The sequence below is a fragment of the Lycorma delicatula genome, chromosome 1 (assembly GCF_047948215.1).
Source record: "Lycorma delicatula isolate Av1 chromosome 1, ASM4794821v1, whole genome shotgun sequence".
NCBI classification, from domain to species: Eukaryota; Metazoa; Arthropoda; class Insecta; order Hemiptera; family Fulgoridae; genus Lycorma; species Lycorma delicatula.
This window is the reverse complement of record NC_134455.1, coordinates 217355034-217373808: the sequence shown is the minus strand read 5'-3', so window position 1 is coordinate 217373808 and position 18775 is coordinate 217355034. Positions and strand designations below refer to the sequence as shown.

At 36.7% G+C, this 18775-nt stretch overlaps 1 protein-coding gene across 2 annotated transcripts in view; it reads right to left on the bottom strand.

Annotated features, from left to right (window-relative positions):
- LOC142328616 (tetraspanin-33-like) overlaps nt 1-18775 on the bottom strand; it is a 76853-nt gene that overhangs the window by 44241 nt on the left and 13837 nt on the right. For both annotated transcript variants that reach the window (XM_075372453.1, XM_075372443.1), the window contains exon 2: nt 248-472. In XM_075372453.1, the coding sequence (XP_075228568.1) occupies nt 248-472 (225 nt within the window). The remainder of the gene's footprint in view (nt 1-247; nt 473-18775) is intronic.

Here is an 18775-nt window from a genome sequence, read left to right as displayed (position 1 = left end):
TATCAGTATGGATTAAAAATAAAACTTTATAATTTAATTACATATAAGCATAAAATATTTAATTAAAAAATACATATTAATGGTAGGTCTAAATTTTAATAAACTTTGTCACACTAAACATCAGTCACGATTCAATGGTACTTATTCTTGGGCCTAGCAATTGTCAATACCACCTTCTTTATGCTTGTACTTACAAAACAGTACACATTTTAAAAAATACATTATTATAATTTTATAGAAAACTTACAAATTTCAGAAGACATGTGTTTTCACGCAGTGCACCTACACACCCTGCAAAACTAACAACAAATACCACCGCACCAGCTATGATCAAAACAAGAGAGATATTGAGAACTATATCGTATATTGTATCAAGTTTAACAAGTCCATGCCAATCAACATGGCCACTTAGATCTCGCCATTTATCAAGGAATGCATATGTTCCTATTCCAATTAGAAGACCACCAAATAACTAAAAAAAAACCAAAACATGCACATTAGCACAAAAGTTAATAACAAATAAAATTAGAACAATTATTATAAACCCAAACATTATTTTACACATACTTTTTATTGAATAAGAAACAAAATAAACAATAATGAATCAAACTATTAAATCACAAAATATCTATAATAATGAATTTGTTAATACAACTATGCTGCTATAATGACACTTTTAGAAAATAAATAATTAGAATAAAAAACTAATCAAAAAATGTAAAAATAATGCAAAATGTATATCACTGATCACAATTAAATTCAAAATCAACAGCTGTAAAAAAAAACTACTGAGCAAGAAATTACAAGTCTTTTTGTAATATAGTTCATTCTTGATTAGGACTGCAAATATAATTAAACAATTTAACAGTCTCAACCTATACTCTGTTCATTCTAAGAAGGAGATATCACATAAACGCACTGCAGATGACAGAGTGCTGTGGAACAGCATGCCTAAAAATTATTACATACTAAACTTACCATCTTACGTAATTTTTCACAAAATTTTATACTCACTTTACACTTAATTTAATTTATTTATTTAATTACAATTCTAATTACTACTATAATTTATTTAATTATAATTATTCATTTAATTTATATTTAATTTTATACCAAATTTATAACAGTTTAATTCCTCACAAAATTTTTAATATAATACGAGGTGCGACAATAAAGTAATGAGACTGATGTGAAAAAAAATGTTGCTTACCATTTTAGTCATGTTTAGTGTTGTCTCCTTCAAAGTAGTTCCCCTCTGATTGCATACACTTATTCCAGCGCTTCTGCCATTGATGGTAACATTTCTTGAACTCATCTTCTGTAATATCCTCGAAGACCCTCATCACAGCTTTTTGGACATCTTGTGTTGTTTGAAAATGGTGTCCCTTGACCGCCATTTTGACTCTTGGAAATAGAAAAACGTCGCACGGAACGATATCTGGCGAATAAGGTGGCTGTCGTAGTACTGAAATTTGTTTTGAGGATAAAAATTGCTGTACTGACAGAGCAGTATGGGATGGCGCATTATCGTGATGCAGAATCCAATTATCAGCAATGTTGGCATGGACACAAAGAACTCTTTTACGAAGTCTTTCTAAAATTTCTTTGTAGAAATATTGGTTAACTGTTTGTCCAGGAGGCACCCACTCTTTATGAACAATTCCCTTGGAATCGAAGAAGCACACAAGCATGCATTTCACTTTTGACTTTGACACGCGAGCTTTTTTTGGTCTGGGTGATCCCTTTGGCGTTTTGTCTCTGGATCGTATTGAAAAAACCAACCTTCATCACCAGTGATAACAAGGCTCAACAAATCTGGATTGATTTCCATTTGCTCTAACAGATCAGCTGTCACATTTTTCAGTGTTTCTCGCTGTTGTTGTGCGAGACTTTTGGGGACCATTTTTGCACAAATCTTTCTCATACCAAGACCTTCAGTTAATATTAGATGAACCGTTTCTCGATTGATGTTGAGTTCTTCTGCAATCATTTTCACGGATAATCTTCAATCAGATGGTACGATCGCGCACCCTAGTCAAGTTGACATCTGTCCGTGAGGTTGATGGTCGTCCACTGCGGTCTTCATCTTCAACATTCGTTCTGCCTTCACTAAAAATTTTATGCCACCGAAAAACTTGAGCTCTTGACATAACCTCCACTCCAAAAGCCTTCTGAAGCTTACCATAAGTTGTCGTCGCGTTTTCACCCAATTTAACGCAAAAAGAAATGGCATACCGTTGCGCAATATTTTGCGGTTTCATTTCTGTGACGAGAGACACAAACACGTGTTCACTTATTACAGCACAACTCACGACTGAGCAGTTGCATCAATGTGCCACTTGGACTAGAATTAGCTTATAGACCAAGGTCAAAGATGGTGTGCCTACGCAAGCTGCAGGGTTGCTACATCTTGCAAAGAAAAATCAGTCTCATTACTTTATTGTCGCACCTCATAAAACCTACGAAACAATATTATCCCAAACAATAACTACCAATATATTATTAAAAATAATTTAATAGGTAAAATAAATAACTTGAACAAAACCTTACCACTTTGAAACGTTAAGAAAATTGCTTACTTTATTTTCTGTCAGTGTCCAATAAACATCAGATTCCCCATTATATCTGATTCTTCATCACTCCCAGATGTTGGCGTTGACGACAAATCACTTCTAACATTAATTATTAGTTCATCAACTGCAACAGTGAGAAAATTATTTAAGTTCCACATTTTCATTTCTTCTTCTGTAACATGCTTCACGCATTGTTTCCATTTATCAGTTGATACCTCGTTCATGGCTTTTTCAAGCAGGATTTTAACATCTTTCATTTTATATTATTATTTCAGGCAACATATCCTTTTTTACTTGGCTCCACACTAACACAATTGGATTTTGGTTACAGTGATAAGGGGAAAGCCTTAACACCGTATGACCTTTCGTTTCAGCCAAATCATCGATTAGATATTTATTAAATTTATCACAATTGTGTTTTACATGTTCAAGAAGTTCTGCATTTAAACTGTTTTCTCTAAAGTGGATATTTTTTTATTGCAGCCATAAAGCCATTTCTTTTTTCCTCCATGAACTGTTTGGAATATTTTCCAGTTTCACACTATGGTACAGAGCATTGTCCATTACAACAATACTTTTTCAAACCACTTCCTAAAAATATCTCCCCGTTCATGTCATCAAGGTAGTCCCCATATTTTTGGATTCAAAAACAAGTAATCCCCATCTAAAAATCCATTTTCATTGCCAATATGTACCACAATTAATCGCTTGCCTTTATTTTATGGAAGTTGCAGGCCACTGCTTAATCCTGACAGAAATGCTGTTTTTACCAATGTAAATGTCATATCACACCAAATTCTTGAAGTGGTGTGGCCTTCATTTACCAATGCCTCATCCAGACAAAATATATTTCTACCCATTTTCTATAATTTGCTTCTTTTTTTTTTAAAATAATTACACCACCAAATTATGATCTCTTCTCGACCAACAATTACACTTTGTTTATTTCTTTTAATAAATTTAAAATCAATCAATAACAGTAATTTATATAAACTAGTGCATCCAATCTTTGGCAAACTCTTGTCAATTTATCACAGCCAGCAATTTTTTAAGGTTTGTATTTAATTTCAAAAAAAAGAAATTATGTACAGTCAATCTTATTTACATTTTTGTCAAATTCATCCCATTTTTCCTAGCACAGGTTTTCCACATTTTCTATTTTTAACAGGGCTTTCTAGCTTTCCTTTCCTATTTATTTCAGTCCATAATTTATTAATACACCAGTTTAATTCAGAAGTAAATTTCACTACTTCTTTTTAACCAACATAGGATTTTTTTCCAGCAATTGATTTAAAAAACTATTTTTTTTTACCACTTTGCAAATGTTTCCCTTTTCTGTGGTTATTAAAAGATGTTCCTGAATTATCAGCCACATGGATAAATTGTTCAAATACACTCACATACAGGATAATCACACTATCAAATCTCATAATAATAAGTAATAATCGCACAGAAAATAAATCACCAAAATAATCAAATACACATGCACGCGCGCATACCAAAAAAAGTACTGAAACACAGAACTACAATTAAAAAAAAATTTTTTAATTTTTAGTACGGAATAAGAGAACTTATCCTGTTATTTTGAAGCCAGTGATAAACAGCAATGTTTTGTTTAATCTGCACTACCACACTCGCAGTTTGTTTATTTCATATCTCCTTCTATGAATGAACAGATAATACATTAAGTCATACACAAGACTCAACTCTACACTCTTCTTCTCTTTCAGAACCCACTAAATAATGTTGGAAGTAAATATAATACAAAACATAATCGTATATTGCAGTCTACTTACTCAATTTAAATTTGTCCAAGCTAAGTTTAAGATATTTATTTGGTGTAACTAAAGGTTAATGGAAGTATTTTAACATTGCTTATCAGCAAATGAATCTACACCATCTTCAATAATTAATACATTTTTTAATGACAAAATTTTTTCTATAAAGAATAATATCAAAAGGGGTTAGTTAAATGGTCATGGTTGAAATAAGCTACAATAATGGAAACTCTATCTGTAGTTAATTTTATAGTATTCTAATGAAGGTATATGAAGAACCTATTTTAGAAGTATGTATGTGTGTGATTTCTAACTCAAATTCATTAACAGCTAAAAACTTAACAATTATCTAAGTCTTTTTACCTTTCTCAACTCAAAACTATCTTAATAAAATACATACTTGATTAACAGTAGTAAAATCATTACATAATTCTTTTAACAATTTAGAATTAAAATATTGGTCAAAAACCATTGAAGAGCCATTGAAGTATTTGTGCATTTTACATCTGTAACTTTTAAACACTAAAAAGCACAGTTACAAAATCTTAGAACTGATTATAAATTATATCTACCTAACAATTATACCTTTTTTGGCTATGCAATAACCCATAAGAATTTCCTCAGAAATTAGCTAGATAAATGTCTTGATTTGGTAGAAACAATATCTCTGAAATTTATATAAAGAAAAAAATTAGACCATTAATTGTGTTATATGCAACAGACACTAATGAAGCAATCTCTGTGATAAGATGTAGTACTTTTACCTCAAAAAGCTTTAGCTAATATTTCTGTTGGAATACTGCTTACATTGCGATGAATGAACTTCCTTTAACAAGAGTTAAAGTATAGAATGCAAGAATTTTATTGTCACTTCAGTAAATATAATTCTTGAAATAGCATTTTAAAAATAAACTGAATCAATATCATCACACTTTTGCAGAGTCAAACTCTTGTTAAAACAAAAATATAAGTTTCATTATGTTTCACAATATAATAAGTTAAAAAAACCAGTTTTCAAATTTAATTAGTACATATTTGAATATATAAAAGGAGCTAACAATATTATAGTATTAAAATATTCAATTTGGAATTTTACTGCCAACACTATTGCCACATTATTCTTTTTACAAACATAAATCTGTAGATTGCTAATTAATATTCCAATTTACTCTTCATATCTTTTAGTTTGAAAGAAACTTAAATACATGCTTAGATTTTATAATAAGACTTTTTAAAATATAAATTACAAAAAGCAAATGTTTGACAGTACAGTACATTTGGATTAGGAAAAGTGAGTAATTCCAATAATAAAATCAGTCATCAGAATTGGATAACAGAATTAGAAGGGACAGTTATAAGCCAAACCTTCTCATTAGATAATCCTAATGTTCAGTCTTCTTTTACAAATTACACTTTCATTCTGTATGAATTATATCCAAATTTTGCACAGCAAATATTAAGCTGCACTATTAGTGCAACATTCCTATTAATGTTGAAGACAACCAGACCACATATTCATCAATATTACTTGTAAAGTTACTTCATGAAATTAAACTAGTTTTAAATAGCAAGCAGTTTATTTTACAGAATTCTTGGAATTTTTAATTCCAAGAAAAATTAGACCAGGGCAACCATGGCCACAAAACTAATTTTGTAGCCAAAATTCACAAAATAATGAATTCAAAATAAAAATAATGATATTGTAGTTCTTAATGTTAAGTTCTTAAGCTGAGTGAGATTTTTTAGAAACTGAACATATCAAAAGAGAAAATTTTATAAAAATACACTTTAGATTATTTGGTAATTATAACGACCTATAAGTTACTAACAACAAACGCACAAACAATTTAAAGATACAAATTTATTATATAATTTTTTCAATTGAATTTACTGTGGTTTTGTGAGCTTAAAAATATGCAAAATACTTCAAGCAAAAATAAAACTTTTTTAAATTACACTGAATACAAAAAACTATCCACAAGATGTCAAGCTGAAAATCCAAGTTTTTGTATTTTAAAAGATTTAAAAAATTTTTTTAATGAATTTTGGTTGTTTTGAATGTAATTACAAAATTTCCATTTCCTCTAAATGTAATTAAAATGAGGAAAACATTCTAGTATAATTCTCATATTTTGCTTTACACTTCTATTGAATATGGTAATGATTTTTCTCAACTAACACCTTATCATACTTCATGCACATTTTTTATGTTTTTAAAATGCTTCATCTTGAAATTATCTAAGAATATACTAAATGATACATTTAGTTGAGACTGTTGTTTAAATGGAAATGACATGATGGAAATGACATGAAGTATTATTCTTTTTAAAAAAAAAATTGCAATTCACAGCCAGTCACGGGAAACTGAAATGAAATGTACACATATGTTTAAGTTTATTTATTATCATTAACACATATTACGTCATTCTTTTTAATACATATGTATTTATAAATCAGTTGACATATCAACAATTAATTGTGATTAATGACTGATTACACTGTTCTCAATCATTCATAAATCTTTTCCTTTACATTTATACCTCCTTAACAGATTTTTTTATACTTTGTTATTATAGTGTAGCTATATTGTTATTATGTGTTATAAAAAAAAAACCATGTTGAAATTATATCAAAATTATTATAATTATGTTATAAAAAAAACATGTTGCTGAAATTACATCGATAACTTAGGTGGCGGTGTGATGAACTGCCCGTAACTGAATAGAATGTCTTTATTGTGAGTAGTAGTTATAAACTCCCGTAAAAAAGTCATGGTGTATGCTACCCTGTAGTCTCAACTTAACATGTCATAGAGTATAACTGAATAACAAGGTACTAGATGGAAAGTAAGTATTAATATAGACATTAAACATTCTTTCTTAATTAAAAAAAAAAAAAAAGGTGGCTTCAATGTCACTTCTAGTTGACAAATGAGGACAGTGTTCTTCATATAATGCTGAAACATAAGAAACACAGAGGTCATCACTCTGCAGATCTACATGGTAAAATGGTAGCATTTCAAACTTTTAACTGGAAGGACTGAGGTTAAAATCCTAGTAAAGACATATTTTTCATATGGTACAAAATTTACATTCCATACCACTATGCACAAGCTTCAATTTATACTATAACTAATCATCAATTTACTGTAGCTTACTTAATAGCAATTTCTACCACTAACAATCACAGAGATACTTACTGTAAATTATATCTACTTAGTTTTTTCTAAGGAAAAACAATTACATCTGGAAACATAAGCTTGCAATTGTAAAAGTCTATTAGCTCCATCAATAAATACTTCATATAGACTAATAATCAAATCATAACTGCTACAACATACTGTTAAAAAGATTATTCACAGTAATGAAAAAAATTGTTTCAAAATAAGAGTAAGTAATTCAATAAATTTTTTTTCTACAAATCACAAAGTAGTGAGAAACAATAAACTTAATTATATACATATATATTAACAACGTTATATATAACAACTGAACGGATGAAGAAATACTGGGCAGCTCGAAAGAGTAAAATAACACGCTTTTCTCAGAAAAGATCCAACTAAAATTGACTTAAGTGGTCCCATGTTGGCCGTAAAAGCATAATAATAATAATAATATATTAATAACTAATAAAATGGGGATATTGTTAACTACAGGAACTAAAACGGGCAAAAAGTTACATTATGTATAATATAGCAAATACAAATAGTATGATAGTTAAAACATATAAGGTGATAAACATGTAACCACTATATTAACTGTTATTAACTTGTAACCACCATAACTGCAATCTTCTAAATATAAATAACAATAAACAATTCTTATTTATATGATACAAATTTTAATTTCATACACAACAAATTCACTGCTAATAATACAATAAGTAAGTAAGTTTTTTTATAAAAATAGCAATATTTTAAACATTAAAAGTAATCATATTTACGTTGTTATTATTATTATTATTATTATTATTATTATTATTATTATTATTACAGCTGTAATACTATTTAACCTTTCAACTGCAAGTGATTTTAATTAAGAAACTTTAAAAATGGTCAAAGTTAAAATAAATTTTATTCTCTCCATAATCATTAGCAAAAAAATCACACACTTCTTAATAAATACATTCAAAATCAATCCTAATATTTTCTTTTTGTTCCTGTTTATCAACCTATATAAAAAGTAAATGTTCTTTTAGATCAGGATGGCAAAATACGTTTTAAATTATTATTATTAATATCACATCTACGCTTTATCCTTGGTAATAATTAGATGGTAACAATTTTATTGTAAATAAAAAAAAAAAAAAAACTATGTGTTGATTAGTAAAAAAGAGATAAATACAATAGTTATACTTATAAATGAATGACAATAAATTAATTCTTTGGTCTAAAAGCTGGAAAAATCATGATCAGTGGTTTTCAACAGGACTATATGTGAAGCACAAGACGAATGAAGACAATTGAAATAACACCTTAATTAGTTGTGCCGAACCTAAAAAATAGTCTGATTTTTAAAACAAATCAAGCTAGAAAAATTAAAGAAAAATTAAAAAATCTTTAAAAATAGGGTTCAACTATTAATTAAAGTGATACATTTGCTTCATGAATTTTTTTCAGCTTGTAACAAAACAATTGCTGAAGAACTGATCCACTCAGATACAGTAATCATATGCATGAGAATTTTAAATGATACAGCAACTAAAATTAGTCAGTGCATATCATCAGGTAGTACTGTTAAAAGAACTAATATACCAGCTAACATAAAAAGTAATTTATTTTACTTTTTTTAAATACTAGTAATTTATTAATGGTGCATTGTTAGCTTTGCAGTTAGGTGAAAGCATAGCCACAAAAAACTGATGAATTTATTTGAAGATATTTTTCTTCTGTGAATTAATGCATACTTCTGCAGAACCCAAGAAATAGTTTTCAATAAATGTATCAGGAAGAAAAATGTGTAGGCATAATAACAGATGGTGCCGCTATGGCATCATCATCTATGGCATATTCAGACATGGCTATCATGTCTGAATATAAAAATGATTTATTGGAGGCATGAAAGATGTTACTCTCAAGTGAAATGAGATTTTGTATTCATCAAGATGCTTTAGATGATAAACAAATTCCTATGTTGTAAAGAGATTATTATAGATTTTATTTAAACATGACTGCTTCAACCAAATTATTTGACTAACCACATTCACTTCCTCTCTCATACTGAAATCCATTAGCTGTCTTTAGGTAGGATTCTAAAAAAGGTTTTTTTGAGTTCCGAGATTAACCAATCTTTTCCTTCTGGGAACAAAATTTTATGAGAAGCTGATAGACTTTTCTGAATTTACATGGCAACTTACCTAACAAATATATTTTAACATTTAACTGCTTTGAATGTAGGTCGGTGCAGGTAGTGTTGATATTTTTTACATTGCGGAAAAGATTGATGCCATGATAAAGCAATGTCAGATTTGATCACTATGAAATTACAGGTTCTTACAAGTTTCTAAACTCTAAAATGTAAATATAATCTTCAGTTAAGTCTTGGTCACTATATATAGAAAAGTAGATGACTGATCAAATCCATAAAACATTCTTAAGAAATATTTTCCTAAAATTAATCTGAATAACGTTTGTATTAGAAATTTTATTCAACAATCCTGAAAGTACAACCTTTCAGAAGAATAATACCAACTTTTTTGACTTATCAAGCAATGGCTTAATGAAGCTAATTTCAATAAAGAAAAAAATTATTGATTTCTAATTAGAAGCATACCCCGACCACAAATAACTTGGCTTTAATTCTCTGGTACAATGCTACTATTCTACACAATATACCACTACAAACAAGCATTTTCTACTTTTTTTTTTGAAGATCTAGTAATGATACTCACATCAATTTGTGGATTAAAGTGTCCAATTAACTAATTTTGATAAAATAATGTACATAACAGAAATATTTTATTTGTCATAGAAATTTTTTTTATAACATTTAACTTCTACAACTGTAATTTTGTTAACATATTGGAACTATAATACTTTTAGAACTGTACCTGGATGTATTTTCAAAACCCAGCGCTATTTTAAGAAGTCGTTTTAATTTCATGTTATAAAATTAAAACTTCTTGAATGTATTTCTTATCATATTCAGTATTTTTAAAATGGAATCCCAACTCCGCAGGGGGAAGGTCACCCATCTTGTGACGTACCAGTCGCCACACCACCCCCTCCGCTCCAAGCCCTGAGGGGCTTTACCAGAGGTCGTCTTTAGACCCTCTAACTGATTACAACCCACAGTCATCAACCAGGCCTCGGTCGGGAAGCCACCGATGTAAATGCCTAGGCAGACATTTGCATCAGTAAATACATATCAAACTTCGCCTTCATGTAGGCCTCAAACAGACAGACTTTGTATCCAACCTAACATGATTCCCTCACACTAACTAACCGAAACCGCGGAAGCGCGAACCCGGCGCCTAGTACAGATTTGACAACACCGTTCGTGACTGTAATTTTAAGTCACCTAACAACGGGAACACGCAACCTCATTCAGGTCTACGCAGGAGCCGGGGGCAAACCCCCTCACCACTACCCGGTTCCATCATGGTGTCTCGCGTAGCATTACCGAGTTACGATCAGGACCGCCACCGGCGGAGGGAAGCCACACCCCCGGTAAATGGGTACCATACCCCGGACGCAGCAACCCCCACCAGCGGGAGCCCCAAATCGAATCACAAACAATACCAATATAACCGTGGCATGATGCCAATGCGCCTACCTCCAACCAATCCAATGCCTAAGCCGGTACCTACACACCGCAAGGGAGAGAAGAAAACCAACCACTATAGACTATTCCTCGCGGGTCATCCAGTTGACAGGGAGATCCAGAAACGAATGTATTCTCTTAAGTTCACAAACAGCTCGTGAACGTTCGACCTATCGTATCGGAGGCAGACGTAGAGGACGTGGTCCATTGTATCATCAGTCCGGCAATCCGGGCATTGACTCAAATCCAACAAACGAAACCTAGCCAAACTCGCCCTAAGACACCATAACCGAAGAGAAACTGTATGATATACCGATTGGGGGAGACCCATCTAATTTAGACACTATAGGAAATATATCATATTTACCTTGGAAATGTAGCGTTCCTTACGCTCATTAGCCATGATATCTTCGTTTGACTCCGGTTATAACACAGACTGCCTCCCGCGAGACTGTTCTGTAACAGCCTATAACAGCCAGCAAGAGGAGTCGCTGGGCCCACAGCAAAATGTCCGCGCAATACCTAAAAGCCTTGCGGTGGGCCCAGACAGGCGCAGCATTCTGCATAATAGCTTCCCTGACACCTTTGTAAAGGATACTCATGGTACGGTAATTCAACACCCAATCGGGATAAATGACTACGGATTCCATGAAAAGCATCAACGGCCTTTTTTGCTACATACTGTAGATGTTCCTTGAACCAAATATTCTCATCAAGAATAACACCCAGGTATTTTTGAGCCGTAACGTACCGAATGGGGAGACCAGCCATCCGAACCCGGATTCGTTTAGAAGCAGCCAATCGGCCTTTAAGCAACATCATTGTGGGTTTCTCTGAGCTGAAAATCATCTTATGTTGGAGACTCCACAGTCGGAGAGTCTCACAAGCACGAGCAGCTCGGTACTCTACCTCGTTACGCGAATCCCCTTCAATCAGTAGCAGCGCGTCGTCATCATAAGCGACGACTTATGGCAAACCCCTCACATAAACGCAACCACATGGCAACCTTAAACGCAACATCGAATCGAATTCTATGATCCAAAGAATGGTACTCAAAACACTGCCCTGAGGGCATCCTTTAGTTAAGGTCCTACGAACCTCCGAGCCGCCATCACGGAGGGAAACGGTCAGATGGCTGAAATAACTTGAGAGCAATTCTAGTTCATTTCATGTACACACACGCTTCTGCATCTGAAACAGGGCAGAGGGCCACCATAAGTTGTTATACACCCCGGATATGTCCAGGAAAATCCCTAATACATATTTACATGGACTAGAAGAAGCTATATCCATCACCTTTAGTATGGCATCCACAGTGCTCTTGCCCGGTCGGAAACATACTGGTTGTCCATTAGCAAATGATCAGTCGCCAATCTAACATTAATACGCAAATATACGACCTTCTCAAAAACCTTGCCAATCACTGGCAAGGGCGTTAGTGGTCGGTAAGAAGAACTAATAGTGGTATCTTTGTCACCACCTTTGAACAACAATACCAAGTCTCCACGTTTCCAACACGCCGGAAAGTGGCCGGCGAAGAGCAACCTGCTAAATATTCTAGTTACAGAACCAAGGCCTACGGAAGCACTCGGAAGAGAAGCTCCACTGTGATACAATTATATCCGGGGGCCTTGTGCCGTGCCATGCTACAGATCACCTGGCGCACTTCCGCCTCAGTGATCTGAAGATTGTATGTCGGTCTCGAAAATCGCAACTTCCAACCTGACACGCTGGTGGTATGAAACCTCACCCACCAAAGTGTCATCCGGGAGCAAATCATTCAGCAAAATATTAAGAACACAGTCTTATCAATTACCACACCCTTACGGGTTGACAAAGTTGACAGGAGGACATGTTTCCTGCACTTATGTCCAAGGGCTCTATACACAACTGAATTTAAATAAAACTTGGAACGAAATTTATAAACAATAAAATGTTACAACATTATAAATAGAAGGAATCGATAAGCCACTTTACAGGTTTTGATTTTAAATTAACTACCGGGAGAAACTCGCTTTTTACAGAATCTATTTCATACTGAAACACCTCTCTCCTCACAACAGACATAGTTCAGATTTGTCCAACACTAAGGGTTTAACTGATTAAATACTTTTTGCGCTAAACTTTCTAAAATACTGATATTTTTATATGTTCATTTTTTCTGATAACAAATTCAACACATTATAGCCTACTTGAATCATTCTGTAATATGAATAACAGGAACTTTTTCTGAACATTACATGCTAAGGACTTTGCAAATATAAAAAAAAAGTAATAAATTTAATGCCTAATATTTCAATAAACGATTCCCACTAGACTATATTTTATCAAATTCAATATTCCTCTACCCACACATTTGTAAAATAATACTGTATGTTGTAAATTACAAAAAGTTCCAATGTAATGAGACATTCACAGGTTACACAATTTCCATTTTCAATAGGATAAGCTCCAACCTAGACAGGTAAATGATATGAAAGGGCAGAACATAACCATCCACTCAACAGTAAAAATTCAAATCCTTTAAAAATTGATCTTTGTGAATATTTCATAATAAAACAGTATCAGGTTTTTTTACTTTTAATTATGTATTAATCTAGCTGTAGGGCATCCTGGAGTATCTGCTGCACCTCGTAAAAGGCAACTAATGGGTAACTGTCCGTTGACCATCCAACCCATTAATTCTTCCATTCCTAATCCTGGTTATTATCCTGTTTCCTTTATCTCCCCTATAAACATCCTAAAACTCTGGCCCTTATCACAAATCTCTTTTGAGCAAGCACGGTGATTATGCTCAAACCCTCAGTTATTGTTAATAATGATAGATGTTACTAAAGTAAAATGTTCTGGATTAGACCCACATTCTAATCTCCAGGTGAGTCATATTGCAGCACTAGCCAACAGAAAAAAAGCAAAGAAACAGGAATTTACAGATCTGTACTTACAACTGCCATTCATTAAGCAACGAAACATAATAGAAAGAAATAGAAAAAAACGTTGAGAAATGTTAAATGGGATGGTGTTGGGACTGGGTGAAGTTCAATGGCAAGATGATAATTACCTGCACTTACAGTCTGCTAATATGCTTTATCACACAGGAAATTCTAATGTAAATACAAATGGTGCTGGATTTCTGATCAATAAGAATATTGAAAACAGTCAATAAGAGGGTATATTGGTGTGGCTGGGCTCTAACTCTAACAAATAGAATGTTACAAACTGCTGATAAAAAAAGCATATCTACCAATACAGAGTCAAGAAGATGAGAAACTCAAGGCAGTATATAAAGAGATTACTAGGCTTTTAGAGAGAAGAAATAGCTGTCACTTCAGAATAATTATGGGGTTTTTAATGCAAAAGTGAATATCAGGCAACATGATGACAAGAGTAATAGGCAAATTTAGCTTAGTATTGAGAAATGAAAGAAGCAACAGGCTTGTCCAATTTTCTGAATCTTCTAGTATGTACCCTATGAGCACTTTCTTCAAAAAGATTCCCAATAAACAATGGACATAGAGAATTCCTGATTGTGTGACAAAAACGAGATAGATTTATTCCTGCAATCTACAGCACACTGTCCGGAATGTACTTGTATTAAATAAATTTGACACAGGTAGCGACCACAGGCTAGTTAGAGCCAGAATTTTTCTGAATGTTTAACTTGAAAGAAAGGAACTAACCAAAGAAGAAACGGGAAATGATCAACTTTACGTATTTTAAGGAAAAGCAAGACAAATTCCAAAAATTGCTTTCTAAAAGATTACTTTTTATGACAATATTCATCTAGCCAAGTTATTTATGGTAACAGTGAAAGAAATTGCTGGGACCATCAAACTGAGCTGGAAAGGAAAATTATCTGAAGGCACTAAAGAACTTTAAAGAAAAGGAGAGAAATGAAAGGGATGAACTACATGAACGCTGTTCATGTACAAGCTACATGAAAGCTTGTACGACTATTAAAAAGAGAATTACGGAGGACACCAAGAATTATAATGAAAGACTTGCAAAGAACAGTTATAGAGAATAAGGAAGGCTATAGTAAGTTTAAACAGACTTTTGTTGGAGTAAGACATCAACAACAGTGGACAATCTAAATCACATAAAAAAATTTTATGAATGCCTATATAAGGGAAAAGACAAAAATTTGAAAATGCCAAAGAGTAAACAACACATACCAGAAATCCTTCACTGTGAGATTAGAGTAACAGTAAAAGATATGAAGAAGGACAAAGCAGCAGGGGACGATGGCCTTACTGCAGTGGTATTAAAATTGATAGGGAATGAAACTCTATCTAGCCCGAATCTTTATACAATGGCTCAAGAGTGGATTTATTCAAAGTCAATGGAACAAATCATTAATAATTTTCCTATAAAAAAAAAAAGCCGGGACTCCGCGCCTCCTAAGGAGGCGGAGCCCGTAGCGGGCTGCAGCAGCCGCCAACTCGCAGGCTGATGATGGGGCCCCATCACAGCCTGCTACCGTCAGGCGGGAGAAAATCCCGCCGATAATGCTGGACTGCCCGAAAGAGTGGCCAGCATTGGCGAGGGACATAAAGTCGAGGATTGGGGGGCGCCTGGTGGCTAAAAGCACCGGGCTCTCGATAAGGCTGCAGCTGGGCAGCGAGGCGGATTACCGGGCGGTGCAGAGTTTTCTGCACTCGAAGGGAATCGCCTTTCACTCCTTTCAGCTCCCGAAGGACAGGGAGCTGAAGGTGGTTATACGGGGGATCCCCTATGGGGCTGCCCCGGAGGAAGTAAGGGAGGAACTGACCTCCCTTGGCTATGAGGTGGTTTCGGTTAAGAAGCTCCTCACAAGGGACGGTCGGGAAACCCCGACCTGCCTAGTGGCCCTTAAGAGGACCCCTTTGGCCCGGGCCATTTATGACCTTGGCAGTATTTTTTACTGCAAGGTCGCAGTGACTGCATTTGTGTCACGAGGGGGGCCACCCCAGTGCCACAGATGCCAGAAATTTGGACCCTCGTCCAATTACTGCCAGAGGGCCCAGCAATGCGTAAAGTGTGGTGGAAACCACGACACTTCTGCCTGCGTCAAGCCGCGTGAGGAACCAGCCTCATGCGTCAACTGTAAGGGGCCACATCCGGCCAATTACAGGGGCTGCCCCTATTATAAGGACCAGACAAACAAAGTCAAGGGACTTAAAAAGCCCGCGACTTTGGACGGCCGCAGCTGGGCCCGTGTTGCCGGTGGGGGAAAAACAGTCCCCAAACCGGAGGTGCCAGCACCCGTGGCCAAAGCGGTCGTGAAAAAAGGGGAGGTACCCTCCCCAACACCCGCCAAGCCAAAACCGGCGGCAACCACCAAGAAGGTGGTGAAACAAAAGGCGGCGACAAAGCCGGACCCGGCGAAGAAGGCCAAGTCTTCCTCGACGGGAAAGGCAAAGCCGGCCCCGGCGAAGAAGGCCAAGCCTTCCTCGACAGGAAAGGCAAAGCCTGCTCCGGCTGGGAAGGCCAAGCAGGCTGTTAAAAACACCGCGGCCCCTGTGGCCCCGCGCCCCACCAAAAGGGCGGCCGCGCCAAAAGGCACCCCCAGCGGCAATCCGAAACCGGCTACCCCGTTGGAGACCATTGGCATGGACTTCCTGTAGCAGATGACAGTGAAGGATATCCTGCCAGATATCATGATGGTTTTGCCACGCCTGCTCCAGGCAAAATCTCTCAAGGACTGTATTCAGTCCTTAATAGAGTGCCTCATGGCTGTACTGTCCAGGTATGGTTAGGCCCACCCTCAGACTCTTGCAGTGGAACGCCAACTCAGTAGTAGGCCGGACGGAGGAACTATGCCGTCTGGCCGAGGATCTACTGATAGACGTGATACTGTTGTCTGAGACGTGCTTGAACCCAAACAAGCAACTGACCCTTCGGAACTATTTTACATATAGGACGGATAGGCCAGTTCGACCCGGATCTCGCACCTCTGGTGGAACTGCGGTTTTAGTCCACAGACGCCACATGCATACGCGCGTTGTTCTTCATACAAACGTGATGGAGCAAACGTGTGTGCATGTGGAGCATCTGGGCACGGTGTATCGGCTGGTTTCGGCTTATAGCAAGCCGAACGACGCGGTAACCGGCGCAGATCTGGATGCCGTGCTGGAAAATTGGGATGGGCCCGTGATACTCATGGGCGACCTCAATGCCAAACACGTGTCATGGAACAGCATTCTGACAAATCCGAATGGCAGATTGCTGTACGAAAGGGCGAGAGCCCGCCGCTTGGTCGTCGTAGGCCCTGAGGTGCCCACGTTCGTGCATCGCTCAGGCAGATCTAGGCCTGACGTGCTGGATATCGCAGTCATGAAGGGGGGTACCCTCCCATTCATGATTGAAACGATAGAAGACCTCAGCTCAGACCATTCCCCTGTCCTGTTGGAACTAGGTCAGGCAGGGGGTGGCCGAGATCCCCCGCCTATACCCCGAAGGTCAGTCAACTGGAAAAGGTTCTACGAGACCCTCCAGCGGGAGTACAGGCCGGTAAATCCTGAGCTCCTGAACACCCCGGAGGAAATCGACGACACTGTCGGGCGGCCAAAACGGGCGGCCCTGGCAGGCAGCTCATCGGCCAAAACTCGAGCAGTTGTCCGAAACGACCTCCCTCCTCATATCTCCGAAGCCATAACGGAGAAACGACGACTGAGGAGGAGATATCGAATCACCCTGTCCCCCGCTGATAAGCGGGCCTTTTATAATCAAACGGACAGGATAAAACAACTGCTGACAAGCCATCGAGAGGATTCGTGGAATGAATACCTCGCCTCGGTCTCTGACGACATCTCCTCGGTGTTCAGGTTGAACAGGAGACTGCGAGAAGGGAAGAAGCCTCGCCATCCGGTTGTGGGGCAGCGAGGTTTTCTTGCATACTCGGAGGCGGAGAGGGCCGAGGTATTCGCCGATACCTTGGAGGAGCAGTTCACTCCAAACCCCCCTCCCTCCCCGAACGACGAGCACACAACCGAGGTGGAATCCTTTCTTGTAGATTATTTCTCACAGGTGGAGGACGCCCCTCTAGAGATTGACCAAGTCACTGAAGCGGAAGTTTCCGCAGCCATTAAGGCCACAAGCCCCGACAAGGCCCCGGGTGTCGACGGGATCAGCGCCCGTGCATTCCGGAACATACCGGCCTCCGTGATTACAGCAATTTCGGTGATATTCACGTCCATTTTGTACGTCGGATATTTCCCGAATTGTTGGAAAACGGCCAAAGTCGTATGTTTACCCAAACCGGGGAAAAGTTTACTTTTCCCACGGAATTATAGGCCAATCTCCCTGTTACCGGTATTGTCTAAGTTGTTCGAGAGGATTTTTCTCGAAAAACTGAGGCGATACATGGAGGGAGAAGTGCGGCCCGAGCAATTTGGGTTCAGGGAGGGTCACTCAACCACCCTCCAACTGGTAAAAATAATAGACGACCTTGTCGGAGGCCTGAACAGGAAACGGGTGACTGCAGCCGTTTTTCTGGATGTGGCCAAGGCCTTTGACAAAGTTTGGCATAGCGGGCTGCTTTATAAGCTAGCGCGATCGGCGATCCCGTACCGCTATGTCAGACTGATGCGGTCATATCTGCTAGACCGACATTTTGTCGTGCGCGTAGGGGAAACGATTTCCTCTACCAGAGAAATAGCCGCTGGGGTTCCCCAAGGAGCAG